This window comes from Bombus terrestris, chromosome 12, assembly GCF_910591885.1.
Source record: "Bombus terrestris chromosome 12, iyBomTerr1.2, whole genome shotgun sequence".
In the NCBI taxonomy this organism is placed as follows: domain Eukaryota; kingdom Metazoa; phylum Arthropoda; class Insecta; order Hymenoptera; family Apidae; genus Bombus; species Bombus terrestris.
Genome location: NC_063280.1, coordinates 9,747,448 through 9,764,215, shown reverse-complemented (window position 1 = coordinate 9,764,215; position 16,768 = coordinate 9,747,448). Strand labels below are relative to the sequence as shown.

The window sequence follows — 16,768 nt, the reverse complement described above, 5'->3', positions numbered from 1 at the left end:
TGACCTGTTCAATAACTTTCGTGAACAACTAAAGTTAAATAGTTCATTTAAGTTACCAGTTAGATTAAAAAATAGATCAAGCATCATTTTGCAAAATTTGAAACTAGTAAAACTAATTCGAATATTTAGTAGTAAAGAATATTTGACATTTTTATGCATTCAATAAGATATTTTATCGTTTCAATAGCAAAGAATTGTAAAGAAAAAAAGATTACAAAGTTATTTATGTTAAAGATGTGTTGTGATATGAATTTATATGTTTATGTCGAAAGATTATATGACTATTGATGTCAGGAAAGGATAATATGTTGAAATATAAGAACACGGAAATTTGTGGTTTCTACGCATTGTCAATACTTGTTAATGAATAAATAGATGTACGGAGATTCTCTTTAACATTTCAATTTATTTCGTATATAATTTATAAGACAATAATGATATTATTTGCAATAATATTATGCAATATGGAAACTTTAAAAGTGATAAAGATAAGAAAATTAACATCATGAAAATATTACTTTTATTTCATATCGTTAACTATTATAGTCTAGTGACTAATAAATTTTACATTAAACCTTTTTTTCTACATTTTGTTTACACAAAACCTGTTTCATCCGGATAATTTAAACGTGTCATCTGTGATAGTTCAATCGTTCTAAAATATTTATTAAAAATACCTATACGCAAGTATGACACGTACGCAGCATGGTAGTTTGCCTAATAATTTATCGCGTCTATTTAGACTTTCTTATTTCATATACGAGAATATCTCTCCTAATTCTATCCCATCTTAGTTTCTTACGCATCAGTTCATCTCACTTTATTCCAATAACAAGAATAGATATCTTACTAAGAATCCGCCATGAGTCGAGCTCCTTACACTTATCGCGAACACGCATGCGCAGTACGGCAGTGCACGTTGGTGCATGTCGGTGTGCACAGTGGTGTGTAAGGCGGTATTTTGTTAAAAAAAAATTGGCGGTTTCGTTGGAATAAAAATTGTGCAAATGTTATCGACAAGTAATTAACGTTCGCCCAAATGGATCGCCTGTCTATTCAGCGTTGCGACGAGTAATATGAGTGAGTGAATGCAATATTACTAAAAGTTTTCAGTAACGTTTCCCTTGGGAAAGAATGAAAAAACCCATGGTTGGGGATATCGATATGATACTACGATCGATGCATCGAAACCGAATTGACGGTGGCTACAATAAACGTTGAATAAACTTTATTTGAAATCTATTTGGACCGATGCCTCGGGTCAGGTGTATCGATATATTGTTTGCATACCTACTTGCAAGGCAAGAAGCTGTGCCTTGAATGTATGCAGTGGAGTGCAGCCCCTCCAACTCGAGTTCTCGTTGCAACGTTCTCCGGTTTCCTCAATCAAGTTTTTTTTTCTACTGTGCTGAATAATACATTTAAACAGAAACCATTTCAAAGAATGCTAACTTTATTTCATGACTACTTACGATAAGAATGAGTGAGTATTCCGGTGGAATACACGAACGTTTGAACAACTTTGTATATTCTTGTGTGCTTATCTTGTAAAACGTAAGCCGGAGCGTATATGATAGGAGACTCTTATATTTCTGATAAAATGTACACACTTGGACGCTCTACCTGTACAAATCGCTTATGTATAGTGTGTATACATTAACACCTCTAAATGTTGTATCTACACGTGTGTTCGACTAATGTGTTCAGTGTTGAAGATAATTCAGGTAGAAAGACTCTACGTTGTGTTGCGTCTAATGCATTCAGTACGATTAATTCTTTTCTGTGACGTGAGAATTCAAAGAATGATATGAAACATTCGGTTAGATAGATATTTTTTATATTTCCGCGTATGTGAGATATAGTATCATACGTGGCAGGTAAATTATGTGAAAGACATTTGACAGTTTTGAAATAGAGAAAAGTATCTTTATAAATAATAGTCTAAAGGTTATATTTTTGATTCTTTCGTTGTTTCTTTGTAAATTTAGTTATAACTGGGCATAACTATTTTCATATTTACAAATAAAGGAGAATATATGAAAATATTTGATATATTACATTCATTAAACTTTCCCCAGTATCATAATGATTTAGAATAGTGTCAGTAAAGTAGGCATGTAATTACAATTGTAGATGTTTATTGACATTTGAAATATATTATTAAGTTTAGTATCCTTGATTTTGTCTTATGTTTATGATGTATACAAAGTATATATTGTAAATATATGTGATATAACTTGTTTTATGTATCTTAATTATTATATCTTTAAGGTTAAAGATACATCACTTTAATAGTAAAGTGTCCATAAATGAATTCTAGAATTTTATGTTTGATGGTCATTATTCTTTAATTCTCATATTAAAATTACAGACCACTGCAAAGCCATGAAGATAAGTTTTTCCTTATCTTCGCTACAACCACTGGGCCAAGGCTTAGAAAAACATGGCCAAGCTGGGGTAGCGATAGAAAGGCCATATAACAGTCTCACAAAAAAGAGGTTTGTAGAATCTTTCATATTTCCTATAGTTAATATTTTATACAGTTTATATTATTTATATTACATTTAATAATTTATTTGTATTACAGGAAAGATCCAAAGCAACTTCACAATCAACGTTTGTGGACAAATCGTGAAGATATTAAAGATGAGTTTTGGGCAGCAATACGTTCTAACTATGATTATATTATGGATACTAATTTGATAGATAGTTGTAGAGTATGTGCTTGATTTAGATATTTATAATGTAATTAGACATAAAGCATATATGACTTATGCTATATTATGTTTTAATTTGTCATTAATAGGAAGCTAATGGTGAATTAACATGGGACGAGACTGATGTATCTACGCAGACATGGAGTTTGAAAGAAGTTAGTAGTCAATTTACAGAGTTATATTCATGGCTAAGTGTTCTTCAAGAATTGGTTTATTGCAAAGAAGAAAATTTATTAGATAAAAGTCTGCGTGCGGTATGTATCATTTAAGTATAGCATGCTGTGCTAAATTGTGTATGTTTTAAAAAATTAAATTATTGTAAAATATAAATTTAAGGCTCACATGGAGGAGCTGCGACGTAAGGCATATAGAAGAAAGTTATTTAATGATCAGGCTGGAAAACTAGTGTCACGTGCCCCTGCTTTGAAAGATGAAGTGGCTTGGCATGTTGACCACTTAAATGCAAAATGGGAATTAGTTGAACAAATTATGGCACCTGTTGAGCGGCCTGTATCTAATCAACAGGATATATCGGCAGGTAATTTTCTCATTGAAATAGGAAGTTCATTAATTATATTTTCATCTGTGAATTCAACATATTTAAATGAAAATTTGCATTATAGATTTCGAGCATGAAGTAAAGTGTTTAAGGAAATGGCTCCGTGAAATGGAATCCCGTCTTCAGCCTTTGAGCTTTCATGTAGACTGGACGTTAGCAGAGCTCGAGGAAAAAGCAATGAAGCATATGGTGAGTGACATAAAAATAGTAATTTTTTATAGTATATAAAGCAGTTACATTGCAATGAGTAATATATCTTTAATAAAATATATACATATTCGTTGAAAACGTCGATAAAAATTTTGTATACTAAATTGAATAAAAATAGAGTTTATTAAACCGCGATGAAACCGTTGAATTAGAGTTGCTAGTATATCCGGACAAACGAATACGAGCGATGCGTTTAGATATACGAGTCATTAACGTGCTAAATCAATATTACAAATATGTATGCCGTTTCCGTTTGTGAGCCGGATATATCTCTTTATTGTTAACGGAAATAGTCGACAACGCACACTTAAAGAGGCGTATGGGATAAACGTTGGTAATAGTAAATAATTACGCTCGATGTGCTTGAAATATACGTAACAGGCATGAATATATCAAAAGCAACTTAAAAAAGCGATCGAAGCCTATTTTTGAAGCGATCACGACGAAATTAATCGATGGTTAATACCTGGAATTTTCGTTGTGATTTCTTGTCAGTAATTGTGCAATCTCAGCCAGAAATAATGGAGCAAGTTTTACTTTTGTCATGGCGAGACGATAGTCGACGCACGTTTAGTTTCAGCACGATTCTCTGTCGACTCTGTACTGTATGATCAGGTGGGCGTCGGGAACTCGACTCGTGTTAGTTCCGTATCTTTCTACCGTGTTTTCTATCTTCTTCTTTCGTTCCTTTCCTCCCCCCTTAATTGCATCCCAACACAAAACATGATACGTACTGGACCTCGTGAATGTATGCATAACTACAGTATTGTGTACCGCAACGTGATGATGCTGCGAGTGTGTGAGTTTTTGAATTTTTTTACTGGCTACATATTGTGTAGAAAGATAGTCGAATCTGCCTTATTTCATTCTCATCCCGCTGTATTTCACAATCATGGTTGCAAACATATTTATGATTTTCTGTTTTCGATTTTTCAGTTTAATCACCTATGTTATTTCGAGAATGAGTTGTAATTATTAGCAATGTTTTGAATCAGCTAGGATTAGTATTAAATACTATTCGACGCAATATAAGATTACTTCATTCTAAACGTAAGTTGTAGAGTAGTGCAAGAAATTGTATGCGAAACCTTATTGTAATAATAAGATACTGTAAATGCCTAAATTAAAATAAGATATGAATTTTTAACTAACTAATCCTTAATTCAACGTGGAAGTAGCTTTCGTTCTCAGATGCAAGAGAATCTTGATAACACGAACAGTAAAAGTTACTTCTGTTTAATTGAATTTTTTTCTGTTTCAAAACACGTACTTTTATGTATCCTTAAAAATGTTTAAAATTGTTTCGAAAGAATTTAATTTATGAGGACCAAGCATACTTTTTATGTTGCAATTTGTTTTGCGCAAAAAGTACAAGAATTTCTTCATCGTTAAAATTATTATCTTTCTAATTGAATTTCTACAAATTAGAAGATAATTAATTAGATTTGTAGATAACAGCGATTGCGTATCATGCTTTTGAAATTTTAACACGATTATAATGTCTCGTTTTACTCTTTCGATCGATATAATCGAACGAAAGCGTCCATCGAATAACTTTAAATTTAGCTCTGTAAGCTGGCGCGAATAAATTTGTTTATGCCCCGGTTCGTTGCTCCCTATCAAAGCCACATGCCATGTTAACTTTAAGCAAATTCCATAGAATCTTCAGTCTCAGCTATGAAATAGAAAATTCGTTGTTTCGAGCATCGTGTATCTTACGATCATTCTATAAATTATTTCCGAGTCACGTGTGTAAAAAATAGTCAAGGTTGAAACGTGCCTCACAAACGTTGACTAGCTTCTACGTTACGCAATCCTCTGCCCGTGGTGTTACAGTGAAAGCTGTTATTACGTTCGGTACAAAGATCCAGATCAATTTTTAACTCTGTAAACCGTGAAGTCTCAACTTTTATCGATATTCAATATTTTACGCGATAAATGATAATATGATCTTTATTACGTACAAAATACAAATCAAAACGAAGTACTTTGCAATTAAGCAACTTGTTTCAAATCCTTCTGAATTATCTAGGTACCGATCGAAAGTTAAATACAGCTAAATTGAATTTTATAAAATCAGAGTAAAAAAGAAAAAGGATTTATGTTTGCCACGTATCTAGTTTGCCTTACAATTGCAAATAAAACGTTACGTTAGTAAATAAAAGCACCGAACATTCGTTCGGAGTGCAAACACCAATCAGTGCTGGAACATTTATCATCGTGAAAGTACTCGCGCCTTCATGGTTAATTAATTTCTAGAAACTTATTGTTCAAGTGCGCGCTTGGCAAAGGGGCTGATTTTTTCGAGAATTATCGCGCGACTCAGAATCTTTCATATACGTCATTCATTAAACGCACTGAGGCTATCGTAGTACGGGTGCGATACATGGATATTGAATCTCCAGATAAAGCAATTAATCTATCATACGCGTGATTTTCCGATTCGATGGAGAAAATAAAATGAAAGTCGGTATTAAGGCCGTGAGCAGGTACTATTGACGGTACGAAAAGAAGGAAAAAGGGAAAAGAGAAATACGTGCCACAAGTACGATAATGATCTAAGGGGAACGATCTAAGGGGGGATCTGACGTAAGGGGAACGCATAATTTATTTTACGTTATGTATGTATCGTTCGGATTGTTCGATCGATAGAATTTTAGAATGCTGATGAAGATTGATGGCGGCGGTACTTGTGCCTCTCGATGGAAGTAAACGTTATTCGACTAGTCTTCTTCGTTCGAGTGTCTCCTAAGGGACATATGTTACGAATGCTCATTGATGCTCGTGGATCGTGTAAAATTGAAGATCGATACCGAGTTGATATTAGCGACTGAAAGATGAGTAGAAGTCTACATATAGTGTATTTTAGCATATCTATCATGTTGATGGATGTTGAAGTATTTAACGAATGTATGTATTTAATTTCATCATGGAGGGATCTATAGTCTGTAGAAATCGATAGAAGCGACCGAATTTTTAATAGGTTTAAAAATTAAAGTGGGTTAAGATGGCGGTAGCTTATTTGAATAATTATATTGAAATTTAGTAGATACGTTTAATAATATGTTTCTTTTAATTGTCGAATTGTGTGTTGTAGAAAGTTTGCAAATGTAAATTTTACAGCAAATTGTAATGATTATCCGGTAATTAATCATACGATTTCATTCATTGTCTATATCCGTTCGCACGATTGCTAATGTTATTCCGCACCTACATACACCGTTGAATAATGTTCGCATAAATTTTCATAGGCTTATTCAGATTATAATTATTATGTCGCTTTAACTCCACTTCCTTTATAATTAGAATCCAATAGACAAACTTCCGTTTCTTTAACAACTGTATGGTTTGTTATCCGAATATACATATTTTGAACAGAACTCTTTTCTTACTAATTGAAGGAATACAAAGTTTGATTTTTCTTTCTTCATCTGTTTAAAAAACTACATCTTTATTATTAAAAATCCTCAAAATTTTTAGTTATTAAATTGTAATACTATTTACTCTTCGTTCGCACGTGGAAGGACAAGAAATGCTTTTACTTTCTTCCGATTCCGCGGAATCGATCGCTGACCTCGCGCAAAATGAAATCTCCTGTGATCTTTTAACCTTTTCGCGCCTGGCATAAATTACAGCGTGTATCGGTTGGAAGAACCAATATTACATTATTATTTACACGCGTCGCTGAAAGGTTTATGCAACGCGCAATGAGGATTCTTGTTTTATTGAACTTCAAGTTACACGTTCGTTTGCGTGTAACTTGCCTAAACGACGTGAAAGTGTCGTTATTATTGTACCCGTTGAAATTACGTATCGTAAATCGTTATTTCTTCATTCTACGATTCCCTCGAAACGATACGCTCGTCAGTTCGTTAAATCAATGGGTACGCCGTGTATTTAATCTTTTACGTTTACGCCGAGTTACCTTTGAGAAATATGTTTCTTCAAGTTTGCGTTTCTCTCAATTTAATTTGCCAGAATATTAATTGGTTATCAGAAGTATTTCACACTGATGTATTATCGAAACCTGCGCAATATTGTTCAGCATTTTTTAAATAAACAAGTACGCGATTACCATGTGAATTTCAACGAAAGAAAATATAACGTAATATTTGCTTTCATTGATGTTCTGAATTTTTACTATATTTTCTCGTTCCAGTATCTCGGTAAAAAAATTTTTTTTTAAATAAGGTCGCACTTATGCGAAATTTAAACGTGCAAAAATCTGTATTGAGGAACATTTGCAAAGAAATAAATATTTCCCAATTTACAACTCAACATCGTTATTTCGTTATAAATTCAGAGGTTTTTCGCGATTCCAGTCACTATAACGTAACGTATATCGATGTAGTATATATAGAAAGAGCATAAGAATTGATGGTAATTATAATCTGATTAAGCGTCGTTCTGTTCGCTGTCGGTTTGACAATAGGGGTACGTTGGACGAAAAATTACCATGTTGCAAGTCGATCGGATTATTTACTTTGCTATGCAACTAGAATGCCTAGATAGCATTGATGCTTCGCTGAGTTTGTACTGCAATCTGAAGGATTGAATTTCCATGCGATATTCATTCCACGACATAGAATCGCGCGATACTTGTCTTCCAGTTATTTCTTACACCCTGAAATTGATACGAAACTTTGAATGAAATAAAAAAATCTACGAATTGTAACATCGAACTGTGATTCATTGTACTATGTATGCGTGGAGAAAAGATCGAATATAAGCATTTTGCAACGAGAAACCGAAGCTAGCGTTTTCTTATTATTCTTCCATTCGATTCGCTATATTTCTCATTAACGTTTAAATATCAGCAATTTTACATACCGAAGAATCGAACATCGATCTCAACACTTATCGTTCTTGAAGCTTTCAACTATCTCCATACCCTTTCCAATCGATCATTTCCACACGTCGAACACTGCCCCACCCCGCATTTATTCCAAACCACAATAGTCAGACGAGAAAGACAACTTGTGCATCTATCAACGACTCGTTAGTTTCCACTTTTGAAATCGTTATAGCTTCTCTTTCTCTGGATCGATAAATCAACGAGCAAGTGAACCTCTCGACCACGTGTAATGCGGTGACCGGTGGCACGAGTCACTGGGAATTTTTGTGCATCGTGAAGGATGATCGAGAGACGAGCAACGGTAGTTGCTACGGATCTGGAGCAAGTCACGTCTAATTGTTTACTGGGAAGCGGTGAAGTGTCCGCAGGGTGAAGCATCGGGCATCGATGGGTACCGCTACTTTGGAAGCAGAATTGTTATGTCGCGTCGCATCGCTCCGAGCTACTGGGTCACTATCACCGAAACATAGCCAGCTCGCTCGATATCAACCAGTTTCAGCTCGCGCGCGTCATGCACGTATGCGTTTAATTAACCCTTTGCGGTTCAATTTATTCTTCCTGCTCCCTCACTGCTCACCGACTCTAATCTACATCGACTTTCAAAGTCCCGCCAATCGAATGTTTCTTCCACCTTATCGCGATCGCACCGAATGTTGTTCCAAGCCTGAACTACCGAGGAGAGTTCGTGGATTTTATAGAGATTTCAGTGGAATATCATGCCGTTTTTAATGGCGCAGGAAGTACAGAAGAACTACTGGATTTGTTTCAAGTTAGTACGCTACAACGTTTCTTGCTAACAAGGAACGCTATTCGATCGATGATGGTTTTTTTATATATGAAAACGACGAAGAAAAATAGAAGAATACCATTTTTGTTGATTCTATGACTTTGCTCTTCCATAAAATACTAGAAATGTGACTTATCATTCTTCGTACGAATCAGAAGAGTATAGGCACTACAAAACTCGCAAATTGAGTATAAAAGAATGTTACCGATAGAAAGTTTATATTGCTCTAAATCTCATTATATTTTCCTCGTTTCATCTTCTCATTTTATTTTCAATCTCTCATCATGTTCATGGTAGCACCGTTATGTTAAAGCGGTTATTAAAATCTGCCTCTAACAATAAATTCCATTTGTCTATGACTGTTTTGCTTTCACTGCTGTATTTAAAAGGAACACACGGAATCTTTTTTCCTTCGCGCGATTTCTCTGATGGAACATGAGAGTACGGACTTTTTGATTTAGGTTACGCTCGTTCAGAAATGTAACTGCTATGATTTTCGTGCCACGTAGCGGTTTCTCCGTGGAATCATCCACGTACCTTAATAAATAGACGCGTTTGCATTGCAAAATCTAATCGACGATCAGTGTTTTCATAAACATTATCGCGCAAATTTTTCGTCGTATCTTATCCAGTGAAATTCATGATGGGGACTTATAACGCGGGATAAGCGTTTCTTCTGCTTTTAATTAGCCAAGACGCCTGTAAGAAACCAGGCAAAAATACGTTGATTCTCGTAACGTTTGTGGCGAGACTGAGCCTTTTCCCATAAATTCCGTTTATTTATATACAATATACACGATGATCCAATATATACAAAGCTTTTTTTAGAAACGCTACGGTTAGATAAGTTTCTCACGACCTAGATACGAGACAAGCAGATGAAGTTAGACAACGAATACAATTTAGTTAATTCTACGATCCTTTATTGGTCATCACGCTTGAAAGTGTACTACTAGCTGAGAATAAGAAAGTATTCGCTCTGATTTACTTTATTATTACGATATTAGCGGAACAAGTAACATTTACAACGGTACTCGTTAATTCGAAACGAGATCCGACCATGACAAAGTGCGATATCTGTTCTAATTAGCCTGGAAGTTGTGAAACATCGTTGGACTACGTATCGTCCAAGTTGTGGAGAAGCGTGCGTCATTAATATTACTGGTTAACAGCCACGTAAGTCGCGCGTCAGCCTGTCCACCGTACCGACTGACCTCTTAGTCGACGGATGTCACCGTTTGATACAACTTTCTTACAGTAGCGCGTAACGAGGATGAAACGGAAAGCGAACATCGATGAAGCGTAGAGATGTTTCAGGAAATTTGTTCGTTCCGTAATCCTGTTACTACGTCGGTTAGAATCACCGTGCAGATTGACGAGTCGTGATCGCAGATCCTTGGATCCTTCCGTCAAACGATGTTAAACGGTATCAAACGATCTGAAACGTTTTCAAACGCTCGATCATCCGCGGTTCGACGAATCGAACGGGTTACTCACGTTCGCGGGAAGTTTGTCATTCGTTCGATCGAGCTAGACAACCGGGGTCAGAGTTTAATTGGATTCGTCACGGTATGGCATTGTCTGCAAACACGTGAAGCTGGCAGGAATCACGGGCACGTTACATAACGCTGGCATTAAAATAATCGACGAGTATCGATAATAACGGTAGTCGGGAGCTACTTCCAACGATCTTTTCTCGCCGTCTTCGTTCGATGCAGAAACAACGGTCGCGTGCTCGATGCCATTGTTCGATCGACTATTGTGTTGCAACGAGGCGAGGAAAAGTTCCAAGTGCGATCGACCTTTAAAGATTTTCAATTCCCTCCTTCTCCCTCTCTCTCTGTCTCTCTCTCTTTCTCGAGGTAACATGTTCGAGTGGCTCGAACTCGATGTCCAGACCGAAGCACGACAAGAATTGTTGCTTTTGCTAATCAAGAGGGTCACCAGGAATCACCGGTCCCTATCACGTTGGACCAGCGAATGACAATGTAGATCGTGGAAAGTCACCGAGTCACGACTGCAACTTTCCCCCTGCCGTATATTCGTATGTCTCTCGCCATCCAGGCGAAATGCATTTTGAATTCAGCGTCTCATTGTTGGACAAGTTCGAGTGAAAGCGTGACGAAACTGGTATCTAATGAAGTATAATGCTCACCGTAGCTGACCGCACGTTTACGTACATAGGTCTTCTTGTAATGTTCTTGTTGTCCTATCGATGCAACTGCAACGCCCACGTGTTTGGACGAGCTCACCGTGAACGATCAGGGGATGTTTCTCTCTTGTTTAAATTATGGCCGGTCTCTCGTTCGATCATTGCCATAATCGGCAGCCGATGCGCAGGTTAATGTTTACGCAAACATAGCGTATAGGCGATGCTCGGTTAGGCAACGTTTGCCGACAATGGAATTTATTGTTAGACATATTCGGGCGTGACTCGTGTGTAGGCGATTAGAATCGACGTTTTGTAAGGTGGCACGATGCAAGATCGTGGGGTCTTCCAATGGGTCGGAGGATCTTCAATTGGGTCCACGAACCTTGCTCCTCCCCTTCCATTTCGCTAGCTTTAGTAACTGACAGTCGTACAAATGCACTTAATAGGCTGGTGATGTTTGGCTATGGGACTGCAGTTTTAGGGCTCGTCTCGATTGACGACCGGTCTCGTCTGGTGATTGCGTAAGGACTGTTCGAGGGTCTTCACGCGCCTTCTACTCTATTTCGTACTCGTCCAAATATACTCCTCGATATGTATATTACTTTGATATCTCGTTCGAACGTAAATTTGATGAAAGTTTCTTCGATGCTGATTCTCGATTGGATAGACATCGACGATTTAACCTCTCGCCTTACGATTTTTTAATAGCTACTTAAGTAAGCGTTACCGTACTTAAGCGAGCGTTCGAAGAGTCGATATTTCTTCGACGTTTCAATAATCCTTTTTTGCCTGCTAAACATACATTTAGTAAGATGTACCATCGTTCGACGTAAATCGACGCAATCGCGTGATTCGAGTCGAACGACGTCCTCCGATCTCCCAACACGGTGCTTGCGACACGGAAACGTACCGTAAAATTACGTTCGTGGCTTCGTCAATTTTTCGCTTATCACGCCGTGACAATCCACGATTCAGATCTGAACGCGCGACCATCTAGAATCCCAGCTGGAAGAAAGCCTGTATATCCCTGTGTATGGTAGAGCAGAACCGTAAGAACCGTAAGAATCGTAAGAGACGCGTTTCCCTCGAACATGACTCGATGAATCTCCCCGTCGCATCGTCGCCGTTTATCACCACGTGAATCGTTCTCGATCTAGACAATACGTCGATTCGTGTGACAGAGGGTTCCTCGATACGAGGACATCACCCGCGAATTTATCAACGGTGTCTGTCTTATGATCGAGTGAAAGTTCAATCAGGTAACTTAGACGGAGGCAGTTGAGAGATAAGAGTGACTCATGAGGGGAACAATGGCCGCGGAGAGGAATTTGTTGAAGAGCCAGTCCCGCATGTAAGACCAATTGAAACAATTTGAGGCTATAATAAACCGTGCTGCGAACAGTGTACCGGCTGTTGGTTCAGAGACACTGTGCCGGCTTCCTGTACCAGCGCATTATTATAATGCCAGCGTTAACTCTGCTTGCGAGAGTATAAGCGCTTCCCTGAGCCTGTTACGAAGAAATTCTAACAGAAGAATCAGGGAGAGAAAGAGAGAGATGGAGAGAGAGAAACAGGTAGCTGGGATGGCGAATGGTTTCTCTACGTGGGTGACAATAGGGAAGAAGAGATCATCGAAAAGGATCGAAAAGGAACGAAACCAACGTCGTCGACGAATGGTACACGGTGTCGTAAATTTCCTCGTCTCGATTGTATGCATCCCGTTCGAAAAAAAAAAAAAAAGATACTCGACGTACGGAACCACGATGTTCTGTGCTCGCAACGGCACACCGTGAAATGTTATTTGAATGTTACAGTAGGTCATAGAGAGTTACGTCGCCACTGAAAGAATAGGAACCTCTGTGAAAAATGAAATGTGGGATGCGGACCGACAGGGAACGCTTTCTACTTGATATGGTGCTTTAATCACGCTGATGATCATCGTTTTTCCGATGAAACTAGTTGTCATTCTTTAAACGTTAACGTTGGTTAGAAATCCTGGCTAAACACAACTCGTTGGAACGTTTAGAAAACATTTGTTCGTTTTCGTGACTTCTCGTTTAAATATTATATACGTTCCGAGAGATTGTTCATCGCGTGAGAATGTTTTCGCGGTCTCGTTTCCTTAGTGCACCTTAATTAACCAACGACAGAGACGCGTTAATTGTACCGTAGAAATTAATTTCGCAGGAGCACGCCGTTCGTACATTGTTTCCCGAGCGTAATCGAGCACAGCTGGAATCGTAGGAAATCGAACGAAAAACGCGTCTACCGGAATATTGTACCTTTCACTGTGTTCGTTCGAAGCACGACTGGAAAATGGAAGTACAGACAATAATTGTTCGTTAGATAGCTTTCTTCATCTTTTACTAAATCGAGATAAAGGAATGTAAATTGGATGATAAAATTTATTGGCAGATGTCGAGTAACGTTTATCGTTCGATACATTTTTTATTACGTCAATAAAGTTACTGTTAATCGCGGTTCTATTGAAATGAAGAGAAAAAGGAAATAAAATGATAGATACACGTTCGCTTGCTAATTGCTTTCCTGTCTCGAAGAAGGAAATATCTTTTCGCGAATGAACATGTTCACGTCGGAGAACTTTATCAATAAGATGGGAAGAGTGAAATTTAACGATCAAATGGAGCGTGGATGTAAAGAAGCTTTTTATTTTCAACCGTTTATTTGATTTACAATTAAATAACAACTGTTTTAAAAATTCTACGTTAACATAATGACAGTGATAAAATGCATTATAGAAAAATAAAAATTGAATGTCTTCTTTCGAAATCTACTCGAAATATTTGTTTATAACTTTCATTCATTACGAAACAACTGAAAATCGCTGTATAAAATATTCAAGAAATTCCAATTTCTTTTCAATCGAGTGGAACGCAGTTCTAAAGAAACCCGATGCTTCGTCCTTCGATTCGACGAACAAATAAAGTGGGTCTGGTCTTGGTCGACCTCGGTCCGGACGAAACAAAGCACCGCCGAAAGGACGCTCGACTACACCACCCGCACAGCTACCTACCACACACGAACCACACAGACAGGAATTTTTCAGAACGTGTTCGCCGGTCGAGCAAGTAAAAGAGAAAGAAATGGGGGAGTGGAGAATCCCCGAGAGCTTTAGTTAGGTCGCATCCGTGGCTCGCGTGAAAGTGACTAGACAGCAAAGGACTACACGCCGAGTTTCCTATGCGAACATCATTATGCACGGTTTACATGGAAGTCTGGTATACGTTCGATCAATCATCCTGATTTACCATAGAGATCGTTTTTCGATCGAACCGACCGTGTCGACTGGTTATCGTTCAACGTATCCCTTCGCGAGTTCCTAGAACGGCCATTTCAAACGCCTCTTCCGCGTTTCCTTGTTTCCTAGTCACCGTTTTGTACCTAAACGTTACAACTTCGTAGTCAAATGACCGACAGTGTCGAACACACATAAAAGTTCTAGACGAGAAAGCGTTAAACAACGCCTTCTTCCCCTGCTCCTTTTTCTTCTTCTTCTTCTTCGCCTTCTTCTTCGTCTTCGTCTTCGTCTTCGTCTTCAGCTTCGTCTTCGTCTTATGCTTTTATTTCTTCTTCTTGTACTTGCTCGAACCGGTAGTTGATGGTATAAGCCGAAGGTCGATGGAATTAGAAGAATCGTTTGAAACTATCGTCATAAGAGGAAGATCTCGCCACGACACGTGGCTCCTGCGACTGATTTTGTTGTTTTTCGAGGCTCGCGGAAGAGAAAGGTATTTTCTGGCGACTACAGGAAGCGCGAGGGAAAGGACCGAGATTACTATAATCGGACGCGGTGCGATTTTACGTAAACGAGCTTTTCTCTATTTTAATTTTTCTACGAATCTATGTAGCTCTTTTCGTCAGCAAAAAATTGAAACTCGATTTTCACGAGGAAGTATCGAAGCGAGCAAATATGTACTAACTTAGAAGTAAAATCGAAAGGTGCCGTTTTAATCGACCTTTCTTTTTCATTGCTACGTAACGCCCCCCAAATATAATTGGTCGTTTATTACGCGTATATGTGTGCTTTTTCTGATAGAAATATAAAATAGTAGAAGCGGAAGGTGAAAAAAGAGGCGCTATTACAGCAGCGTACCTGTAATGTCAGTAATTACGTTTTAAACGCGCCCATGGCCGGATATACCTTGCTTCTCACCTCCTCTTCTGATTATAACTGTCTTATTTAATTAGAGCATTTTTTTTACGACGGGGGAAACACCGAAGAGCAACTTTGGCTAGTAAACTTTGAATTAACACGTAGGACTTCAGTTCCCTTTTGTCCTTTTTTCCCCCCGATGAGTTTCTTATTAGAAGGAAGCGTATTATGTTTTTTTCGTGAAAAAGAATACGAATTAATAGATGATATGGTAATATTAACGTAATATAATAAAGTTAAAGTGACTTCTTCGAGTGTCTAATTTAACGATCCGATGGTTTTATAATTTTAGGCATTAGTCGGTTTTTGTTAACATTAATGCAGTAAAATGTTCCTTTAATCGCAAGTGCTTTCGACTGAGATTCTAATAGTCATTGCGTAGTCGTCTGTCGTAAATTGTCGGTTGTTTGGATCGTAAAAATAATCGGCACACTGATCTAGTTAGAACAACCAGTGAAATCTCATTATAATATTGGATGTTCGTCGCTGTTACTCGGTGCTTACGGTTACGGATCTAGTTGCATGTCGGTTCAATTTCTAAATCTACGAGCGATGAGAATGCAATTATTTGAAATTCGTATCCGTCAGATATTCAGATATTAAGGGAATTCTATTTCTTTCTTTCCGAAGCCATCCGAGATGCATAGATATACAATCAAGATAATACTCCTAAAAGAATCTTCAAAAGAAGTCGTTATCGTATTTTCACCGAACGAAACGAACTAAAACTTATCAATCCCCTAGAATTTCTCAGGTAATAGAAAATGAGTAACTATTAGCATCGACTTCAAATATCGCTTACTATCGTTGCGCGGCTCGATAAGCCGCCAGACGGGTTGTCATTTACCCGTTATATATTGTGGTATTGAACGTTGTAAAGGGTACCTAAGCGTACGGTGGATATCGTTATCGTCATATAACTCTCCCACGTTCGTTCCGTGACCGAAGATAACAGGTATACAGAGAACGATTTTTCGACTGGATGCACTAGTATTACGCGTATGGCTTAACGAATCGTTTCTGGTTTCCTGGTTGATCGTGGCGAATAAGTTGTATATCTGACTGTAGCAAACAAAGTTGACAAAGAAACGCTTATTCGAGGAAGGTACGTTATCCTATATCGTTCGGATGTGTACGTATGAAGACGTATCCCATGAATTTTTCAGGATCAGCGATTAGCTGTATCTAAATAGGTCCGCGGTTTGCCTGGTGATTTATGTAGGATGTTGTAGGCGATAAGAGACGTCTTCTAAAGTTTCTAAATGACCGGTAAGACGCGTGGACGGTCGTTCGTTCGGTACGCTTGGACATTTA

At 37.8% G+C, this 16,768-nt stretch overlaps 1 protein-coding gene and 1 long non-coding RNA gene across 6 annotated transcripts in view; one reads left to right on the top strand and one right to left on the bottom strand.

The window, feature by feature from the left end:
- Nucleotides 1–497: 497 nt before the first annotated feature.
- On the bottom strand, nucleotides 498–5,085 carry LOC125386073. Its single transcript, XR_007225914.1, has 2 exons — nucleotides 3,953–5,085; nucleotides 498–1,623 (listed from the first exon to the last, which is right to left on the bottom strand). It is a non-coding gene; the product is annotated as an uncharacterized LOC125386073 (long non-coding RNA).
- Nucleotides 942–16,768, top strand: part of LOC100643499 — a 118,053-nt gene continuing 102,226 nt past the window's right edge. For 2 of the 5 annotated variants that reach the window (XM_012314849.3, XM_012314848.3), the window contains exons 1-6: nucleotides 1,591–1,724; nucleotides 2,372–2,498; nucleotides 2,588–2,717; nucleotides 2,807–2,971; nucleotides 3,054–3,255; nucleotides 3,341–3,465. In XM_012314849.3, coding sequence (XP_012170239.1) covers nucleotides 1,670–1,724; nucleotides 2,372–2,498; nucleotides 2,588–2,717; nucleotides 2,807–2,971; nucleotides 3,054–3,255; nucleotides 3,341–3,465 — 804 coding nt within the window. In that variant the 5' untranslated portion in view covers nucleotides 1,591–1,669. Of the gene's footprint in view, nucleotides 1,081–1,346; nucleotides 1,484–1,590; nucleotides 1,878–2,371; nucleotides 2,499–2,587; nucleotides 2,718–2,806; nucleotides 2,972–3,053; nucleotides 3,256–3,340; nucleotides 3,466–16,768 lie in introns of those variants that run through there. The other 3 variants (XM_012314851.3, XM_012314852.3, XM_012314853.3) reach the window with 3 other exon arrangements.